This window comes from Xyrauchen texanus, unplaced genomic scaffold (genome assembly GCF_025860055.1).
Source record: "Xyrauchen texanus isolate HMW12.3.18 unplaced genomic scaffold, RBS_HiC_50CHRs HiC_scaffold_638, whole genome shotgun sequence".
Lineage (NCBI taxonomy): Eukaryota > Metazoa > Chordata > Actinopteri > Cypriniformes > Catostomidae > Xyrauchen > Xyrauchen texanus.
Window position 1 is genome coordinate 1 of NW_026266619.1, and position 19,610 is coordinate 19,610.

Genomic DNA, 19,610 nt, shown 5'->3' on the forward strand with positions numbered 1-19,610 from the left:
TGCCAAGGCTAGACACAGCGCAACAAATACAATTTAAAAGAAAGCAAGTGTCTCAAGATGCTTTTTAAAGTTCTTTTTAATTAGACACAGCATCTAAAAAACAGCGCTCCTGCATGAGACGCTGAATAAACTAAAACAAAGCGAAGCAAAGATGTTCAACTAGTTTACGTAGAAAATAAATGGATGGTTGCAAAAGCATTCGGTGTGAACAGCCCCTTACAGTTGGTGGAATTACTTGGCCTTTGCGTCTTGCTCTTTTATAAGCATTTCTCAGATTAAGCTGTGAGTTTTTTAAATGCTTTGTCAGGAAAGATGTTCAATTTGGAAATGTTTGAACAGCCCCTGACCTGTGCTCATAGTCTGAGCCTCTTCAATGCCAAGTTCAGCCGAATAGTCCTACCACTGCTATCTGGGAATATTGCTACCCTACATTCAACTGTAATGTGTTATTTCACTGTTATTATGAATCTTGAGTCTGGGGTAGTATACTGTGACATCAGTTCAAGTATAACAGCATGTGAACTGCCTATTGAAGTGTTTACCCGCCTCGTTTTAATTTGGACTTAATATTTGAAAATATGGACTGACTAAAACCTGTTATTTATTTTATGCACATTAAATGAAAATTAAATGCTCTTTATTTAACAGCAAGGAATGTTCTTTGCAATAATATAACATTGTATGGTGCTGTATGGTTTATGTATACAATGTGCTCTCTTGTGGACCAAGGAAAAAATGTCAATTTAAAAATCAGCTGATCACATTTAATTTGAATTTTGAAAATATTTGAGGTAAAACTTTGCATGTAGTTTATAATACACTATGCCATGTATTTCCCACACTTCATGATGTCATGACAGTGCTGCTGCTTAAAGGAGCCTCGTGTCTTTTGCGATATTATGTGATCGGCCAAATTACTGATCACCGATGAAGTCATAGGACGTGAATTGGGCCGATTGAATGGAGCATCCCTATCATTTACTTACCCTCATGGCTTTCCAGATCCATATGACATACTTTCTTCAGTGGAACACAAAAGGAGATGTTTGGCAGAATGGCAACCTCAGTCACCATTCATTTTCATTGCATGGGGAAAATGAACAATGCATTGCAGGTGACTGTTGACTAACATGCTGCCTAAAATCTCCTTTTTTGTTCCAGGGAAGAAAGTCAGATGGGTTTGGAACAACATGATGTTGACTAAATGACTATCCCTTTAATGTCTTCTTAACAGGAGGACAGTTTCCATCCAAACTAATGCCATGCATAGAGAAGTGTTCTTTTTGAAGTATTAATAGCATGTGCTGCATTTTGAAGCACCATCATCAAATGATGTCTGAAGGCATTGATTTAGAATATGCAGTCATAGAGCGTTCCAGTGCAGCCTGGCATGTCGCTATAATAGCATGTGAAAACCAGAGTGTTTTCAACAACAAAAGGATCATTCTGCACTAATTCAGTTCTTTGAATAGCCATGGTGGACATTGGCCAAAGTGTCATGCCACTGTTTGTGGTAAATCCAAACACTCAGGTGTTCTGAATAGCTTTCTTTTGTGTTTGTTTAGAGCTTATTTTAGGATATATATATATATATATATATATATATATATATATATATATTTTTTTTTTTTTAGAAATAATGATTAGCACAAAGCCCAGACTAGAAAGCACCAAACAAAGTTGTAACAGTAATGCTCTCCATTTCTTCTGTTGGTTGGACAAATAAACAATCTTTCCCCAAACTGGTGCCATTGGTTTAGCCAATGTTTCTGTGGCATGCTGGTCGGGATGCTCAAACAAACAAAGCTATTTCAAGGGAAAGCTTTTATTGCTTTTTTCAGAGAAAACTACCTACAAATGGCTTATTTATAGTTGTCTCTGCCTATTAGGCTGGGAAAGGAGAATGGGTTTTAACATTGTAAAGATTACACACTTTAGCTCATTAATTTTTACCGCTGCAAGATTCAGACATGTTTTTTCAAATCCTTCTCAGTAAAGTTCCTCAAGAGCTGTTGTTGCACTGTCCTATTTTAATCAAGTGTGTTTCCTTGAGTTCATGCTAGACATACTGCAGGCAATTCTCTTATAATAGCCAATTGCATTAAAATGTGTTGAGCTGAAACAATGCTAAGAAATACTTTGAAAACCAAGCTTTTATTCAACTCGGAACACTGAGTGAGGCAACAATTCTGTCTATGGCCTGATATAGTGGAAGAACTGTTGGGGTCAGTAAAATACTGAAATACACAGTAAGTGGGTTGAGCGGTGAGTCAGAGGAAAAGTTTCTCGAAAAGCAGTGGCTAAAAAGAGATCTTACTTTTCATTGGATCTTTAGTGGGTGGAAACTGTCCATCAAGGTGCACTGGTTGGCTCTACCAGCAGCCAGCAGCTACAGTCACTCAGCAGTTGAAATTACTGTCAGTAAGAGCTACTTTCTCCACTAGGCTTGAAGATTGATGTTTGTTGAAACAAGCTGGCTAGCTATTTAGACTCTGATGACCGACGCTCCCAGGCATCCTCCTACTAGACTGCACCAAATACCTTGCGACAAATGATTTCACTATTGTTTTCAGTCTAGACGGCTTCTGAGGAAGTAACACAGTGTTTAAGAATACTACTGTAAGACTTAACATGGCAACTGGCAACATTAGGCTGGATATTGCAGAAAGGAACAACACGAGAGATGGCAAGTGTCACTATTGCTATTGCTACATTGAACAGAAGTTTTTTGGTCACTATGGAGCATACATGTAGACACCATGCCAACAAGTCATAGATTATTTCAGAATCAGAATCAGAAAAAGCTTTATTGCCAAGTACGTTTTTTACGCATACAAGGAATTTGTTGTGGTGTTGTAGGTGAGTCAGAGGTGGAGTGTGGAGAGTGTCAGGGTGGGTACCGGGCATTGTTGATAAGGCAAGTGGCGGATGGAAAGCCATGATAATATTCATCCTGATATTATCTGATAAAACACAAGCCCCATGTCCATTTAGATGAAAACCATCTATACAATAAAACCGTGGCCTCTCCCAAAATAAGTCCCAATTCAACACAAAGTCAATATTACAAGCTGTGCACCACCCGGATAACCAGCCATTCAGTGCTAACAGTCTGAAGCAGTTTACCAAGTAATTGTTTTTGACTGTGAGTGAATATAAATGCTTTAGATGCATACGCTTTGAGATACTCTTTTACAGTCAATGGCAGTCGTATGCGCCAAAGTTGCGCATAGACAAGGACTGTCCACATGTCAAGAAAATCTGGTCCCCACGTGGACAGTCTGCGCAGACTGTGCTGATGACAAAATTGTGCACGAGAGCAATCAGTGACGTGTAAACCAAAGTATACTTTAGCCTTTAGTCTTGAAATTCAGCACATAACTCGTTCTGATCTGCTGTGTCATTCTTTGAAATAACAACACCAGTTCAATATAAATGCATCAGTTAGCCTGTTAGCACTTAACTACATCTTATTGACATTTACGGATGTCACTTTGCTTTCAATTTGACTCTGTTTTGTCCTTTATTGGTGTCTTTACAGCTGTCGAAACATCTGAGAGTGACATTTACATGCGTTTTATGAAGTCACATAAGTGCTATGACATCGTCCCCACCAGCTCCAAGATAGTGGTCTTTGACACAACGCTGCAGGTAAGTGCCCTGTAGAAGTGCTTATGTCACAGATAGATAAGAAATCTATGTCAAGTTTGTTTACAATGACTTACTAAATACTTGATCCTCAAAGTTAGTTAATGAAAGCCATGTGTGTTTTTCAGGAAACACATAATGACAGGAAAACCAAAAGAATTTTTTTTGGGTTGTTTGCTGAAGCAAAGCATCACTGTAACTGAGCAATATATTTAGGACTATCACTAAATATAAAAATGTCTGTGCATGTGCTGTTTTGTTCTACAGACATGAATGATACCTCAATCAGCTTGCTCATACCTCATGCGGCTTGTTAACAAGACTTGTGCTATTAAAATGCTGCAACTTTTAGTTGAGGCAATTTCTTGTCTGTAATCCTGCTTCTCTTCACCTCATTTGTCTCTCTCTCTATTTGTCTTTTTTTTTTTTTTTTCAGTGGGTTGTTATACCACACCTTGATGTTTCTGTCAGCAATTTCCTCAGCAGAGTTCACACAGCGCATTACACATACTGTGCAATCAGCACATATATTTCCAGTCTATTGTGGTATTGCACATTGACATAAACCAGTGTGGTCTGCTTGTAATGTTCAACAGCGGCTTAGGGGCCCACTGGGTCATTGCTCTACTGTCGATATGTGTAAATATTTGATAAATCCGAGATGAATGGTCTTCCCTTTCCCTGCAACGATGGGATTGTTTTGGACAGGAGTTCTAGAGTGCTTGTGTTCCTGATCATTGACTCATAGCTGTGACATACTAGCCGTTAGCACCCCCCACATACACACACCTAATTCTAAACAGTTTCCATAGATCAGAGGAATTGTGTCATTATGTTCCTTGCCATGGCTCTATTAATGTTTAATAATCCTAGATTGGGCCGGAACATCACCCAAGGAGGGAAAAACGAAGCTTGCATGATTTATTTAAGAATGCCCGTGAGACCAAATGATTAATGCTTTGTTTGGCTTCATTGAGGTATCAACAGTGTTTGAAAGGACTTGACCTCCCAAATCCTCCTTAGAGAATTGAATTCCATGGCGAGGATTATTTTCAATCACCATGCTAGCAAGTACTATAAACTTTTAACAGTTTTGCAGGAAGAGTTTTACATGCTTTCTTATGGTTTCCCATAATTTTGTGCATCAAAATGTGTCATAAAATTTTAATGTTTAATTAAAATTTGTTAGGAGTTCAGAGATAAGGGAATATAATTCCGAGTTCAATACAACTTAAGATCAATCGACAGCATTTGTGGCATAATGATTACCACACACACAAAAAAATGTAAATGCAAAGATCAAAGTTACAGTGGGGCATTTGCAAAAGTAATCAATCTGTAAACATTCAAATACTCACTGTTTCAAAAGTATAGCCACAAGTAAACAATATGCGTTTTAACATGATTTTAATGTGATAAAATCGCTTACACTTCTGAAAATATGGATTTAACCACTGGAGTCATATGGATTACTTTTGTGCTGACTTCTGTGATTTTTGGAGTGTCAAAATTTTGGCACCCATTCACTTGTGAACCAAAAGAGCTGAAATATTCTTCTAAAAACCTTAATTTGTGTTCTGCAAAAGATAGAGAGTCATACACATCTGGGATGGCATGAGGGTGAGTAAATAATGAGAGAATTTTCATTCTTCGGTGAACCATTCCTTTAACTTGAATTGATCCTAGATTACTCTATTGCTTTAATAACGTGTTCGCTAGATAACAGATAATATATTTGACTGGAACGAACATACTGTATGTGTGGTTAAAATGCAGAATATATTAGTTTAGCGGCCTCAAATGTATAATTGGACTCCATACTTGTGTGTATACATACAGCATACTGGTATAAGGACTCACCTTTTCTCGGTACATCATATTTATTCCATACAATCTGAGACGTTTGGACGTTATAGTGCCCTCTGCCTGTCATTGCACACTGGTGCAGCAAAACATTAATTGTTATATGACAAATGTCTTGTCTTTTTTCCTTTCAGGTTAAAAAGGCCTTTTTTGCCCTGGTAGCCAATGGGGTTCGAGCAGCCCCTCTGTGGGAGACCAAGAAACAGAGTTTTGTGGGTGAGTGTAGTGATAAACTTTGAAACACAACCTGTCACCTTTTGATTTGAGTGGCAAAGACCATTTTTGAAGGGCCTAATCTGATAAATCTTGTGGAAATAGGCATTATGGGGACAGAAATTCTCAGTTCCTATTGGAAACTTTCATCTTATCAGTGTTTTCTTTATCTATGGCTTTTTAAACAGAGAGTTGTAAGTCAATCTGGTCTTTGGCAGACTCTTTGAGGGAGTGTAATATATACATCTAGATCTCTGTGGCCTAGAGAAGAGATCTAGACGGGAGATGATCCTTCCTGTCAACCTCACAACACTCAGCAGTCTGTTGGTACAGAGTCTTATCTGTTACCATGGCAAAGCCTGCTCAAAATAGAAGTCAAAATAGAATAAAAGTTGAAGCGTTTTCCTCCAGCTCGGCTAGTTAACGGAGGAATGATCTTTGCGAGTTAAGCTAAATTGGCAATCAGATGGAAACATTTAAGAGCTTTCTGTGAAACAATGTCATGGAAATGGGCAGCTTGTTACTGCAATGTGAAATTAAAGACAACATGAAACTGCATACGCATAAAATTTGACTCTCGTAATGTGGCTTTTTGGAGTTCGAGGCAATGTTAATCGTTTCATCATCAGCCTAGGGGGTGGAGTGCCCCTTGATCTTTTTGCTGGTCGGTCAGGGCTTGAGGCAAATATAGAAAGGAAATGCACCACACAATGTAACTCTTCACTCAAGACCAACTAAACACTTCAAATATCTGACTGTAAATTGATGTCCTCTGGAGTATATACGGACAGTCCTATCCACTCCAGGCTCAACAGAAACATGACAGATAGACTAAAGGAGTGCCAGATTTCTGTTGAATATTATATTAGCCATTTAATCTTATGCTTTATGTGGCCAGCTGTGCTTAAATTTGTTGTGTTTTGATAGATTTGTCTGTTCTGAATCTGCTGGTCATTTTTGCTCTACATTAGCCTGTCAGTGTTGATGAAGGGCCATTTGAGTGTTTCTAAAATGCTGAGTCACTTACCTTACTGCAAATACAAGCCTAAGTACAACACTGGTTTCCTGTTATTAATGCAGAAGCTGTGTGTATATCAGATGGAGGGAGTGTGTGCAGGTGGAGGCATGAGTGGTGATATTAATTAGAAAGTTTTGAAACCTCCCTTCTGAGAGGTCTGTTAGGACTATCTGTCAGATTAATTTAACCACTACGACTAAGGCAGTTCCAGCACCTCCTTATAAACACCTAATGATGGAAAATTAAGCATCTTGTCTTGGAAGAGGGGGACATGATGCTGATTATGTTGTTATTCTGTGAAACTACTGTCATTTGAGTTAAAATAATTCCTTTTTGAGACTTGAACTAATGATGTGTGATTTGAGAATAAATTGTTAAAGCATTTATTTTAGTGACACTTTGTAAATCACTTTCAGTAAGAACAATGTCCCATACGATGCACTATACAGTACACTATGTACTTGCAATATATACACTATGCAATATATACACTATGCACTCAGCTATGTAAATGTATGAATTTTCAAAATGTAGTATTGTCCCAAATGGAACAGTAAAGATTTTTTCTACACATTTTTTTTACTACCGCTAGCTTAGTGTCTTAGCCAAACTCAAACACTTAAATCTCAAATAATGAACATACTCGCACATATTGGTAAAGCAATCAACTCACATAAGGTGCTGCCTTCACAGAAGTTTTGCTAGTTTCCCTTTCACCATTAAGTATAATTGTTTTTTAGTCCAGCATTGTAGTGCCATAACTCCGCCCCTTACACTATGTAGGGCAAGCTGTGACCATTGAGTGCATGAATTGTCCAATATTCCACACATTTTTGTTGCATTTTCTGTGTTCACATACTACTCGCACTACTTCCAATAAAAAATGCAGTTGAATAGTCTTGTAATGCAGTTCAAAAATCTCTGACTATCGGTGTGTGGCATATTTAAATTTGATTTATTATTTGTTTTTTATTGGTGGTCTATTATTGTGTTATCGAATTCCGAAATACATCATGCAGTATTTTGCACAATCTATGGAATTTGTAAAATATAGTGATAAAAGGTAGGATTTAACAAAATCTTTAGTCCACTAAGAAATGTGCATATAAAGTGCTGCACAGGGACTTTTAGGAATATTTTTTCTTTTGGTAGCACTGTGTCATATCAGAGACTATTTAGCAGAGACGGGCCAATTCTATTCAAATTAATGAGCGAAATAGGAATGTCCAATGGTAGCAAACGGTCAACGGATGTAGAAAGGAAGTTCCGCCTTACAGGTAAAAGAGCCAATCACCTTTTAGATACAGACATCGCCTGTCAATCAGCTTGAGAATGCATGCGCATTATCTATAAGCTGGGAAAACAGTTTTTTTTGTGTAATCTGAGGTAAAGAAGCACAATTTATGATACCAGTATTGTCAGATTTTACTGCTGATTTGAAATATGTTCTTTGATCGTAAACATGACAAACCATTTTGGAGATTTTGGTCTTTCCACATTCAAGTTGATAGGAGCTGCACTATCATGACTGGAAATAGCTTCCCGGGAGCGTTCTAAAGATGGCCGCCAGAGGACTGACTTGCTAGAAAAATGTTGGACAAATTGAGTGATGACATTATTTATTTGGTTAATATGTATTTTTTTTATATAACTAATCCATTGTATCCAATTGTATCCATAAGCCATTGAGCAAACCAATTTGTTAAAATTAATGCAACTTCCTAACACTATAATTATGACTTACCGGTATGTATAATATGCACCTTCAAGTCCATGCCTTTGTTGTCTTGGAGCACCACAACCTCTAATACTCTTCCTCTTTCTCCTCTCAACTGATTAAGTTAGAGGCCACTATGTGGGGCAGCTTGACAGGAACAGATATAAATACACCTGCTCTCTTCATCACCTTTTAATCAAGAGAGTGATTGCAATGTGGCTCTCTCCAACACTCTCTGCTTTCTTCCAGCAGTGATTTAGCCAGTGTCCACTAGTTTGCCAGTGGTTATGTAATGCATATAAATACATCCCTCTCAGCTAACAATCATCACTCATACAGCATGTGACTCTCTCATTTAAGTCTGCAAACCTGTGGGACACAAATAGATTTCTTGTGGTGCATTATTACATTTCCGAGTGGATGGTTGGAGCAGGCGGTTCTTCTATACGGCAGTCAGAAAATAGCCCTTTGGCGTAGATTTAGGTAGGGATGATAGGGACATGTCCAACTTTTGGAAAATCACAAATGTACCAAACAACATTTGGAATACCACTTAGAAAATACTTTAAATTTAATTTTAATGACTTTTAAAAGTTTGATTTGGGTTGTGGTGGCTGACCTTGGTGTTCCCTCAAACAAAATAGGTGCATGACACACCTATATGCAGATCACACATAAATCAATTTTTTGCATCAATATGTTAACGGCCTAATCAGCCGATTCATTGGTTTCTGTGGGCACCTCCTCTCCACACTCTGTTTTAGCTCATGGTTGGCATGATGCCACTGCCCGTAAAGAACTTTCCAAACTCAAAGAGCTCCACTGTACTCTGAGTGAAGGAAACTGTGATCAGAGGCCCCACTTTGGCTCACTTACTCTCATATCTCCTTTTACTGTGTACAAATATCCTCTTGTGTTATGGGTGGTCCATAGTAACACTGAAGAGCTCAGTGTTAATATTTCTTTCTCTCTTTTCTCTGCAGGCATGCTAACCATCACAGACTTCATCAACATACTTCACAGATACTACAAATCACCCATGGTACGTTGTGCCCTATTTCTTATTTTGTAGTTTTTTCTGGATTTATGAGTTTTAGATTTCTGCTGAAAGAAAGTGATATAGACTATGCAAGTACGTGAATGCCCGAAATAAAGTCTGCATGTACATGAATGTCGAAATGTAGTCTATGGCCTGAAATATGGTCTGTGCAAGCATATCACTGCATGAAATCTAGTCTGTGCAAGTAACTGAATGCCCAAAATCTAGTCTGTGCAAGTCTGTGAATGCAAACTTTTCTAGTTATTCAAGCTCGATTTAACATACATTTGTTTTCTGAAAAGTGTCAGAACTCAGTGATGCTGCAAGGGTTGCTATTGTGGGCATTAGTGTAAACTGTCTTTTGATGGTCCATTTTCCCTTTCAGATTTACTTCTGTCATGGTGACGATTTAAAGAGAACCTGTCATGTTAGTTAAGCCACAATAACGTTAGAATGCACTTTAGGAATAAATAGAACAGAGCACATGCAAATCTGTGATTGTATCTTTGCATTGAGTAAGTAGCTTCCAGCACCCATCCAGAAACACCCTAGCATTTGTTGTCTGACTTTTGTGCTAATAAGTTTTCAAATAGAGGTGATTAGGAAACGAATTGCTTATTTTGCTCTCATGAATTATGCAGTTATTCTGCTGTAATTTAGTCTTTTAATTAATTCCTGATGGGAAGTCGGATCATCGTTTGACTCGCAGCCTCAAATCCACAGTAAAACTTCTCTTCCTGCTTACCAACCGACACTGTGAACTACAAACGTATTGCGAAGAGGTTAACCAATCATAACAGAGGTCATTTACACCAATTCTTAAAGGTACAGTAGCAAAAAATTTAATTCAGAAAAATGGCCATGAAAAACAAAATTACAACTGTGAAACATTGACTAACATTAAAGTTATAGTTTTATAGAATATAATTTATACATTATAGTTTTTGTTACTTTTTGTTACAAAAAGTGTAGAATATGTCTCCTTAAGGAACGGCACAAGCTCCTAATTCACCACGCTCACTAGCAGTCACTTACCAGCATTCCTCTTCAGAGCCTCCTAGAAAGCAAGAGCTTCAGCATTAATTCAGTTTCCTCTCACATAAGTCATTATCACACACTGAAATGTACATACATTTACAAATGTAAGCACTCATGCCTACAGTTATAATTAGCTAACATATGGAATGAGCCTGCTTTCATGATTAGTCATGTGGGTTTAGATGCTGCCCTACATGAGTAGTGTGGTGGCTGCTCCTAATTGGAGCCCTGGTGGGAAGCCTGCTACTTAGGTGATCTGCATTCTCACTTTTTGCCTTAACGGTCAGAACTAGACTCTTACCATTTGACTTTTATTAAAAAAAGAACATGTCATTTTCCACCTCAAATGAAAACAAAGAAATGTCCAAATATATTTTGCTCGTAGAAAATTGAGCAGTTTTCATGTTATTTTATTACACTTAAGCACCCCCTCTTATTACTCTAATGCAAGGGAACATAATGTAATGTATACAGTATGGGAAGATCTTTATAATACCTCCTAGTTTAAGGAAAACTATTGTATTTGATTTTTGTTTGTAGTTTCACAAAAAGTCTTATGTTTTGGTCCAGGTACAAATCTACGAGCTTGAGGAACACAAAATAGAAACTTGGAGAGGTAAGAAATCCTAACGCATTATTCTTTTAGGTGCTTCTGTTTTCCGTTCTGCATTTACGTTATTTTCCTTATTTTCTACCAACAGAGCTCTATCTACAAGAAACATTTAAGCCTTTAGTGAACATATCTCCAGATGCAAGGTAAGCACGTTCAATTATTACATCAACATACTGTACAGTAATTATTAGGGACGTGCGGAACGTAACGGAAACGGAAATTTCACTGATGTTTAAATGAAAATCGAGTCGACTAGCCTAAAAAGAAACCAACCTTCAGAAAACAGTCAAAAAATTGTTTTATTTATACGCCGCATTTAAAATACTTAATCTATTCCAAATCCAACACTAAATTCCGCTGAAAAGGGGCATTTATCTGCGACGTGCTCGCCTTGCATTATAATAATTTTACATTAAATATAAAACATGACATGCATTCACTGAATCAATAATGTTAGCAAATTCAGGTATATCTGTTGAAATCAATTGAATGAAAAGTGTAGGGCCAGTAACGTAACCCTAATAGCCTTTTCTAAATGGAATTCACCAAGTAAAAGTTAATTATTAATATTTTAAAACAGTCAGGAAATTGTTGAAAATAATTAACAGGTAGGCTAAAAGCCAAATATACGAGAGAAAAAATGCGCTGAAATGTTTTGAGTGTATTTCACTGCGTACCGTTGTGCATTAATCTTTGATCTATATGACAGCTGTTCTGTAAAGAACATCAACCAATAACAATTACGGTGTAAAAAGAAAAATAGCTACAGGATAGAAAACAAAAATAGGCCTGTGATATAGCCTACAAAAAACCTAATGTATTCTATACATGACGTGCACACAGAATAAATGCTAGTTTAACCCGTTAAGCAGTCGTCACCTCGTTGAAAATAGCCATCTTAATCAGCAGATTAATAAAATGGCATACCTAGCGTAAAACAGTCATTTTCTAGGCTACTTAATTTTGCTCATCAAAAAATGTTTGCTTTTGATTAACACGTCGACATGGTCTGGTGAAAGATGGGACTGTACTCACCTGAGGCGACCATACAGAAAACTATATTGGAAATGTTCTCTGAAGTCACCCTTCTGTTCCTGACATCACTGCCTTGAAATTGACTTTCTCTGTGTTTGTGTGCTTTGTGTGTTTCAGCATATTTAATGCTGTGTATTCACTGATCAAAAACAAGATCCACCGGTTGCCGGTCATCGACCCCATTAGTGGAAATGCACTTTATATTTTGACGCACAAGAGGATCCTGAAATTCCTTCAGCTGTTTGTAAGTTCAGTTTCCAAGGTCAAATTTCAAAGTCGATTTGTTGTTTGCTCAACTGGGCTGGCATTGAAATGCAATTTACTATGTGCAAGAGGACAATAAATACACAACATATTCCTAAAAATCTATAATAAAACTTGTTTGATTTATATTGTTCCATGTACAATACATGCTACATTGGCATGTTTACTGGATGTTTTTTGGCAATATGTATGGTTTTTGGCTCAACCAATGGTGCAATAAAGTGCCCTGTCATTTCTTCTGGAGTAAATTAGGAAGGAAGTGAATGAATAAGATAAAAAGTATGGAGGAAGGGAGGGAGGGGCAGAGCAGAAGAAAAGAGGACAGACAGCAGTGCCTATATTAATTTGATTTATTTGATTCAGTTTCTGTGGCTTTTTATACACCTCAACAGTGTGGACAGATTCAGTTCTCAGGTCAAAAACACTGAAATAGAAACATCAGTTAATATCTTTTCTAAACAAATTAGCTTGTAATGCAGGCATTGAACTGGCAATGCATAAAAAATATATATTAATGCATTCTATTTGCTTCACATTTTCAAAACAAAAATTCACAAATAAAAATATTTAATAAAAATGTTTTTTTTTTTTGCTAAATGCAGTGGGGCATACATCAAATATCCAAATTTTATTTTTAGTAGTGCTAAATTACCCATAAGTGCAAAATAGATACATTAGTTTGTGCTTGTGTCTCAGGTGTGTGAGATGCCAAAGCCCGGTTTTATGAAGCAGACACTGGAAGAGCTGAGTATCGGGACCTACAGCAACATCGCCTTCATTCACCCTGACACTCCAATCATTAAAGCACTTAGCATCTTTGTGGAGAGGCGGGTGTCAGCGCTGCCTGTGGTGGACGAGTCAGGTAAGCTCAAATAGTGAAAGTCGCCCAGGGCAATTATGTATAAATACTGGGTACAGTATATGTAATACATGTTTCTAGATTTGTGATGCTATTAAGTTTAAGACTGCCAGTTACACAGATATACCTTCTCAATGTAATTTCAAAATTTCCTTTATATTTTCTTTTTTCAGGAAAAGTTGTAGATATTTATTCCAAATTTGATGTCATTGTGAGTATATTGTCTATTAATTTTGTTATTTAATTAAATTTGAACATTAAAAGATGTTTAGTTCTTTGACCTGAACTTCTGACACTCTGTGTCTTGTTTGTGTTTTTAGAATCTTGCTGCTGAAAAGACATACAATAACCTGGACATTAGTGTGACACAGGCGCTAATGCACAGGTCGCAGTACTTTGAAGGGGTCATGAAGTGCAACAGATTTGAGACACTGGAGACGATAGTAGATCGGATAGTCAAGGCTGAGGTGAGCTCTCCCATTGTCTTCCTTACTGTCTTTATATCTGTTATTACCACCTATGGGGCACTAAAAAGAGAAGATATTCTAGAGCTGTTATTAGTTTTTCTATATATATCTAGTTTAGAGCCAGTCTAGGTTATAGATGTTCTAGAGCTGCTCTGTCACAATAGAAGAGATAAGTCTTGAGTAATATATATAATAGAGTAAGAGATAAGGCTCTAGGTAATAGATGTACTAGAGTTGCTATAGGTCACCATTGAAGAGATAAGCCAAAGCCATTCTAGGTAAATTATGTTCTAGCACTGCTGTGGGTTACTATAGAGGAGATCATTCAAAAACCACTCTAGGTAATTATTAATCTGCAGCTGCTCTAGGTTACTATCAAGAGGATCATTCCAGAACTGCTCTATGTAATAAATATTCAACATCTGCTCTAGGTTACTATATAATTCTAGAGACACACTAGGCAGTATATTTTCTACAGCTGCTGAAGGTCACTGTGAAGGAGATTATGTAAAACCTCCTCTAGGTGAAAGATATTCTAAGCTGCACTAGTTTACTATAGAGGGGATGATTCCAGAATCGTTCTATGCAGTAAACATTGTCCAGCTGCTCTAGGCTACCATAAAATTCTAGAACCACTCTAGATGATTGATATTCAAAGAAACACTAGGTTACTATAGAGGCGATCATTCTAGAGTTGTTCTATATAATAAATATTCTTCAGCAGCTCTAGGTTACTACATAATTCTAGAACAGCTCTAGATAATAGATATTATAGATCTGTGCTAGGTCACTATAAAGGAGATCATTCTAGAATGTATCTAGATAATAGATATTTTACAGCTGCTCTAGGTTACTAAAAAGGAAATCATTCCTAAACTGCTCGACATAATGGATAATGTACTGCTGCTCTAGGTTACTATATGATTCTATAGCTGTGCTAGGTCACTATAGAGGAGATCATTCTAGAATGTATCTAGATAATAGATATTTTACAGCTGCTTAAGGTTACTAAAAAGGAAATCATTCCTGATCTGCTCCAGGTAATAGATAATGTAGTGCTGCTCTAGGTTACTATATGATTCTATAGCTGTGCTAGGTCACTATAGAGGAGATCATTCTAGAATGTATCTAGATAATAGATATTTTACAGCTGCTTAAGGTTACTAAAAAGGAAATCATTCCTGATCTGCTCCAGGTAATAGATAATGTACTGCTGCTCTGGGTTACTATATGATTCTATAGCTGTGCTAGGTCACTATAGGTGAGATCATTCTAGAATGTATCTAGATAATAGATATTTTACAGCTGCTCAAGGTTACTAAAAAGGAAATCATTCCTGATCTGCTCCATGTAATAGATAATGTAGTGCTGCTCTAGGTTACTATATGATTCTATAGCTGTGCTAGGTCACTATAGAGATCATTCTAGAATGTATCTAGATAATAGATATTTTACAGCTGCTTAAGGTTACTAAAAAGGAAATCATTCCTGATCTGCTCCAGGTAATAGATAATGTACTGCTGCTCTGGGTTACTATATGATTCTATAGCTGTGCTAGGTCACTATAGGTGAGATCATTCTAGAATGTATCTAGATAATAGATATTTTACAGCTGCTCAAGGTTACTAAAAAGGAAATCATTCCTGATCTGCTCCAGGTAATAGATAATGTTGTGCTGCTCTAGGTTACTGTATGATTCTATAGCTGTGCTAGGTCACTATAGGTGAGATCATTCTAGATCTTATCTAGATAATAGATATTTTACAGCTGCTCAAGTATACCAAAAAGGAAATCTTTCCTAAACTGCTCCAGGTAATAGATAATGTTCTGCTCTAGGTTACTATATGATTCTAGAGCTGCGCTAGATCACCATAGAGGAAATTATTCTAGAATCGCTCTAGGTCAGGGGTCGGCAAACTTTTTGACATGGAGTGCCATTTATACAATTTTTCTGGTCAATGGCTGTGCCGAAAACCTGTCCTTTTGTACAAAACAAGTTAACAGAGTAAATATCACAAATTTGCTTATTTGATTACTGATCATGAAATTGTAATCTTAAATATTTCTTATATTTTGTTATACTACATTTAGCTAAATCACAAAGAGGGCACGAGTCTGTTAGGGTATACTGCTGTCTCGTCACATTTTACCTTTTTGTTTAGCCTCACATTCAGCTCATGAAAAAATGCTGCGTGATCATGAGGAAGGATTACATCATGTAGTTTGGAAGGCAGGTGCAGAATTTATATAAATAAAATAATCTACTCCTCTTTCGCCGTTGCTGGTGTGCCAGTGATTACCCCTCTGCATGCCAATCCTGGCATTCATGCATAGGTTGCCAACCCCTGCTCTAGGTAATAGATAAAAAACAACTCTAGGCCACTACAGAGAGGATCATTTGTGAACTGATCAATGTAATAGTCATTCTAGAGTTGCTCTTGGTGTTATAGATAAAATAGAGCTACTCATGTTTTTTAGAGAGGAGATATTTGAACAAGTGTCATTCTTGGTCACTTTCAAGGAAATATTCTTGGGGCTGCTCTTGGTACTGATGTCTATCTGTCCTCTTTCAGGTGCACAGGTTGGTGGTTGTAGATGAGAATGGAAGCATTGTGGGCATTGTCTCTCTTTCGGACATTCTCCAGGCACTTGTTCTCAACCCTGCAGGTATAAATGCTCAGCACTCCTAAAGTTCATTTCCTGCAGGACCGTCATCCTACCATCCCCTCCCACCAGAGCATCAGGTACTGCACTGCCTGACAGTCCGCCACTGCTGCTGTCATGGCGTCTGTGCATGACCTGCTGCCTGGCTACCATGTAATTGTGTATTTGAGGATGCTAACTTGCTAATACCTTGTTTCCACCACAGAGCCAGACATCTGACACAAATTTCTGTGATTGAATTGTTTTGATTTTATTAGGTAATAGACATAATGGCATGTGTGCGTGCGTGTGTGCGTGCGTGCGTGCGTGTGTGTGTGTGTGTTTGTTTCACCGCATATGATTTTGATTAATGAGACAGACACTTGCAGTGCATAATAGTCCCTCCCACTGCACGGCTCTGTCTGGTGATGCATCGTGTCCTGCTGCATTTCAACTCAATCGCTGTCCTCTCAACACATTCACATTGAAGTACACTTAGTGTACACATAAGTAAACACATGTCAGAAGTGCTATTCAGTAGGTAATCTCAGCAAGATGATTATATTAACTGATGGAATATGATTGAACAGTGTTGTTATACTGACCATTGCACATGTAGGTATTTCAGACTTCTAAATCAAAGTACGATGATTGGATGTGATGAACTTTTTCCCATGTTTGCTGTAAACTCTTCCTAGAGGTCACTTGTTTGCTGTGTCTGCCTTGCTGGCTGTGAATTTATAACACTGAATATTAATTGCTTCTGAGAAAGAGTGTTATGAATCTTAAGTAGCAGATGGGATGTTGCTAATGTGGCAAATAGTATGCATGGATAAAAAGACATTCTGCCCTGTGTGTATATGCATAATGTTTAGTGCAGGGGTGCTCAGTTCTGCTCTGGATAATCTACCTTCCTGCAGACCTTAATATCAATCAAACACAAATGAGCCAGCAAAACACTCCCTAGAAATAAACTGTAGGAGGGAAGGTAGATCTCTAGGATCAATCAACCCGATTTAAATGTTTGGGAGATGCAAACTAGTGGTGATAAGCAGTACTGCAACAAAAAAATAGACCACTCCTTTACACAGTCCCTCCTCTGTCTCCTTTTTTACATGTGCAGGTTTGACCAGAAAGAACAGCGAAGCAGAGACGGAGTGACATGAGCTGAGACTGTTAGGTCATGTGACATTGCTTTCAGAGACTGGAGCAGGGCTGAATGGAGACGCTAAAGTCTTTGGAGAAGTGCGGACCACACCAAAAGATGGAGTAAAACCAAGGACCATGGGCTTGACCGAAATATGTGCTGTTGAAGGGCAAGAGAAGGTTTTTTTGGGTAGATTGTTTGGTTGATGAGTCTATTGTCTGAAAATGAATGGACGTAGTGGGCATCTAGGGAGATATGTTGGATCAGCTCTTATTCAGAAGGATATGGTGAACTCAGAATCTTATATCACACTAAAGCTTCTGCACGTACTCTGTGATAAACTAGACTTTTAGCTAGACCTAAAACTGCGCCATCTGGTGTTTAAACAGTGGTCTGTACCATAATAGCCACTTTAGGGAGGGTGGTTGTGCGTTGCAGGGCATTCAGTAATAATCTCAGTATTCAAGTGCATGTAATGACTGTTTTTTCCTAATGTATAGAGCCTTCATATTGTGGCTTATGTGCCCAGCTCACATATTTGTATTTTTGACTACTGAATTTAGGGACGTCTCATTATCAGTTTTAGTATGAATATCCCTCAACCATCTCTCTGTCTTTGTATGATGTCCCTGTAAATTCAGACACAAGTGGTTTCCTCTATCTATCTATGGTGCCTTTTGTTCACCAGTTTTTGCCCACTACTGGTTGCCAGTCGAACAAGAATAATTGAATGTTAAAATATATCAAAGTGAATGTTGTTTAAAACCAAAATAACCCCCACCTTTTTTTTTTTGCAGTTTAAATTTTTCACAAATTTTATTTATAGCAGAGCTCTGATTTTCTTCACTGGGATATACATTTGGGTGATGATATTTCTGGAATGATTATGTAAAGGATCATTGAAATGGTTATTTATTTATTTGTAACACTTTTGTAATGTTGAAAGTGATATCGAAGTATGAAACTGAAAGAACTATTAAGCCCCTATGCAGTAAAACCATGTACTGATCACTGATTTGATGTCCAATGACTTGGTGTCCTTTTGTCCATGAGGCAACAGACCTCTTGTTGTTTGTATTGATTGCACTGTACACATGCACAGAGCTTCTATTCGAGGAGACTACAAGTGCCAGAGAAAGGTCTATTTTTCTGTGTATTCAGTCGTTTGTAATATTGCACATCATTGTTTTGGTTCTCCTCATTTTGCAGATATGATGTTGATACTGTCATTAAGAGAGAGTGATGTCCATAGATAAATGTACATCACTGGTATTAGAATGCTAATGCATAATCGGGCTTTAGAGTCCTTTTTTATTTTACAGTTAAATAAAAAAGAATAAACCAAGTCTCTGAATTGTTTCTTGTATTTTATTGGCAGATTAGTAAAATGACCAGCCAGTAGATTCAAAACCAAAATGGCATGCTAGTGAGGTTTATTACAAGTGGAGTCTCATTCAAATTTAATATGTTTATTTTGCGGTTATTTTATTTTTTTAAATGTATGCCTATTCATCAAAATAGGCATAATAATGAATTAAAACCATCAATTCCATGCATTGTGATAAATAAATAAATATAAATTTTATTATTATAAATAAAATAATTATAATATAATTTGCCAGATCTGCCAGATTCTACTGAATTTCCTCAATTGGTCTCGTAGTGACAGTAAACTTATTATGGTTGGGCCTGTCAGTATTAAGATAAATAAAATACAATCTAATATGTAGCGTTAATACATTTAAATGCGTCATTAAATAAGCACTTGTTTTCCAAGTGATAGGAGGTACATGGATCCGTGAGCTGCACCAGTGACAGCCCAATTAATCGTGCCAATTGTAGGAGTGGTAGGTCACGTGACGAGTCAGTTGCACCTAACACCTGCCAGAAAAACACTGAGCGCCGCTCCCTCAATGCGACACTACTGTATCTCAGGGCTAAATTGTGTAAATATTAGTAAAGTATTAGTATATATTGCCCTGTGCCTACTTACTATATGGTAAAGAACTTGTTCTGCACCTGGAGACACTGTATTTCGTTACTTCT

General features: G+C 37.4%; 1 protein-coding gene across 2 annotated transcripts; it reads left to right on the forward strand.

The window, feature by feature from the left end:
* The first annotated feature begins 3,538 nt into the window (after positions 1–3,538).
* LOC127642472 (5'-AMP-activated protein kinase subunit gamma-2-like) lies at positions 3,539–18,904 on the forward strand. 2 transcript variants are annotated; one of them, XR_007970370.1, is made up of 11 exons: positions 3,539–3,651; positions 5,646–5,727; positions 9,443–9,501; positions 11,107–11,152; positions 11,238–11,292; positions 12,302–12,428; positions 13,145–13,310; positions 13,481–13,518; positions 13,628–13,774; positions 16,348–16,518; positions 17,541–18,904. XR_007970370.1 is itself a non-coding variant. In XM_052125092.1 (11 exons), the coding sequence occupies exons 1-11, from the start codon at positions 3,571–3,573 to the stop codon at positions 17,576–17,578; spliced, it is 933 nt and encodes a 310-aa protein (XP_051981052.1). In that variant the 5' UTR covers positions 3,539–3,570; the 3' UTR covers positions 17,579–18,904. The 2 variants fall into 2 exon arrangements, 1 of the variants encoding a protein (XP_051981052.1); XM_052125092.1 differs by having other exon boundaries at positions 16,348–16,441.
* Positions 18,905–19,610: the final 706 nt, after the last annotated feature.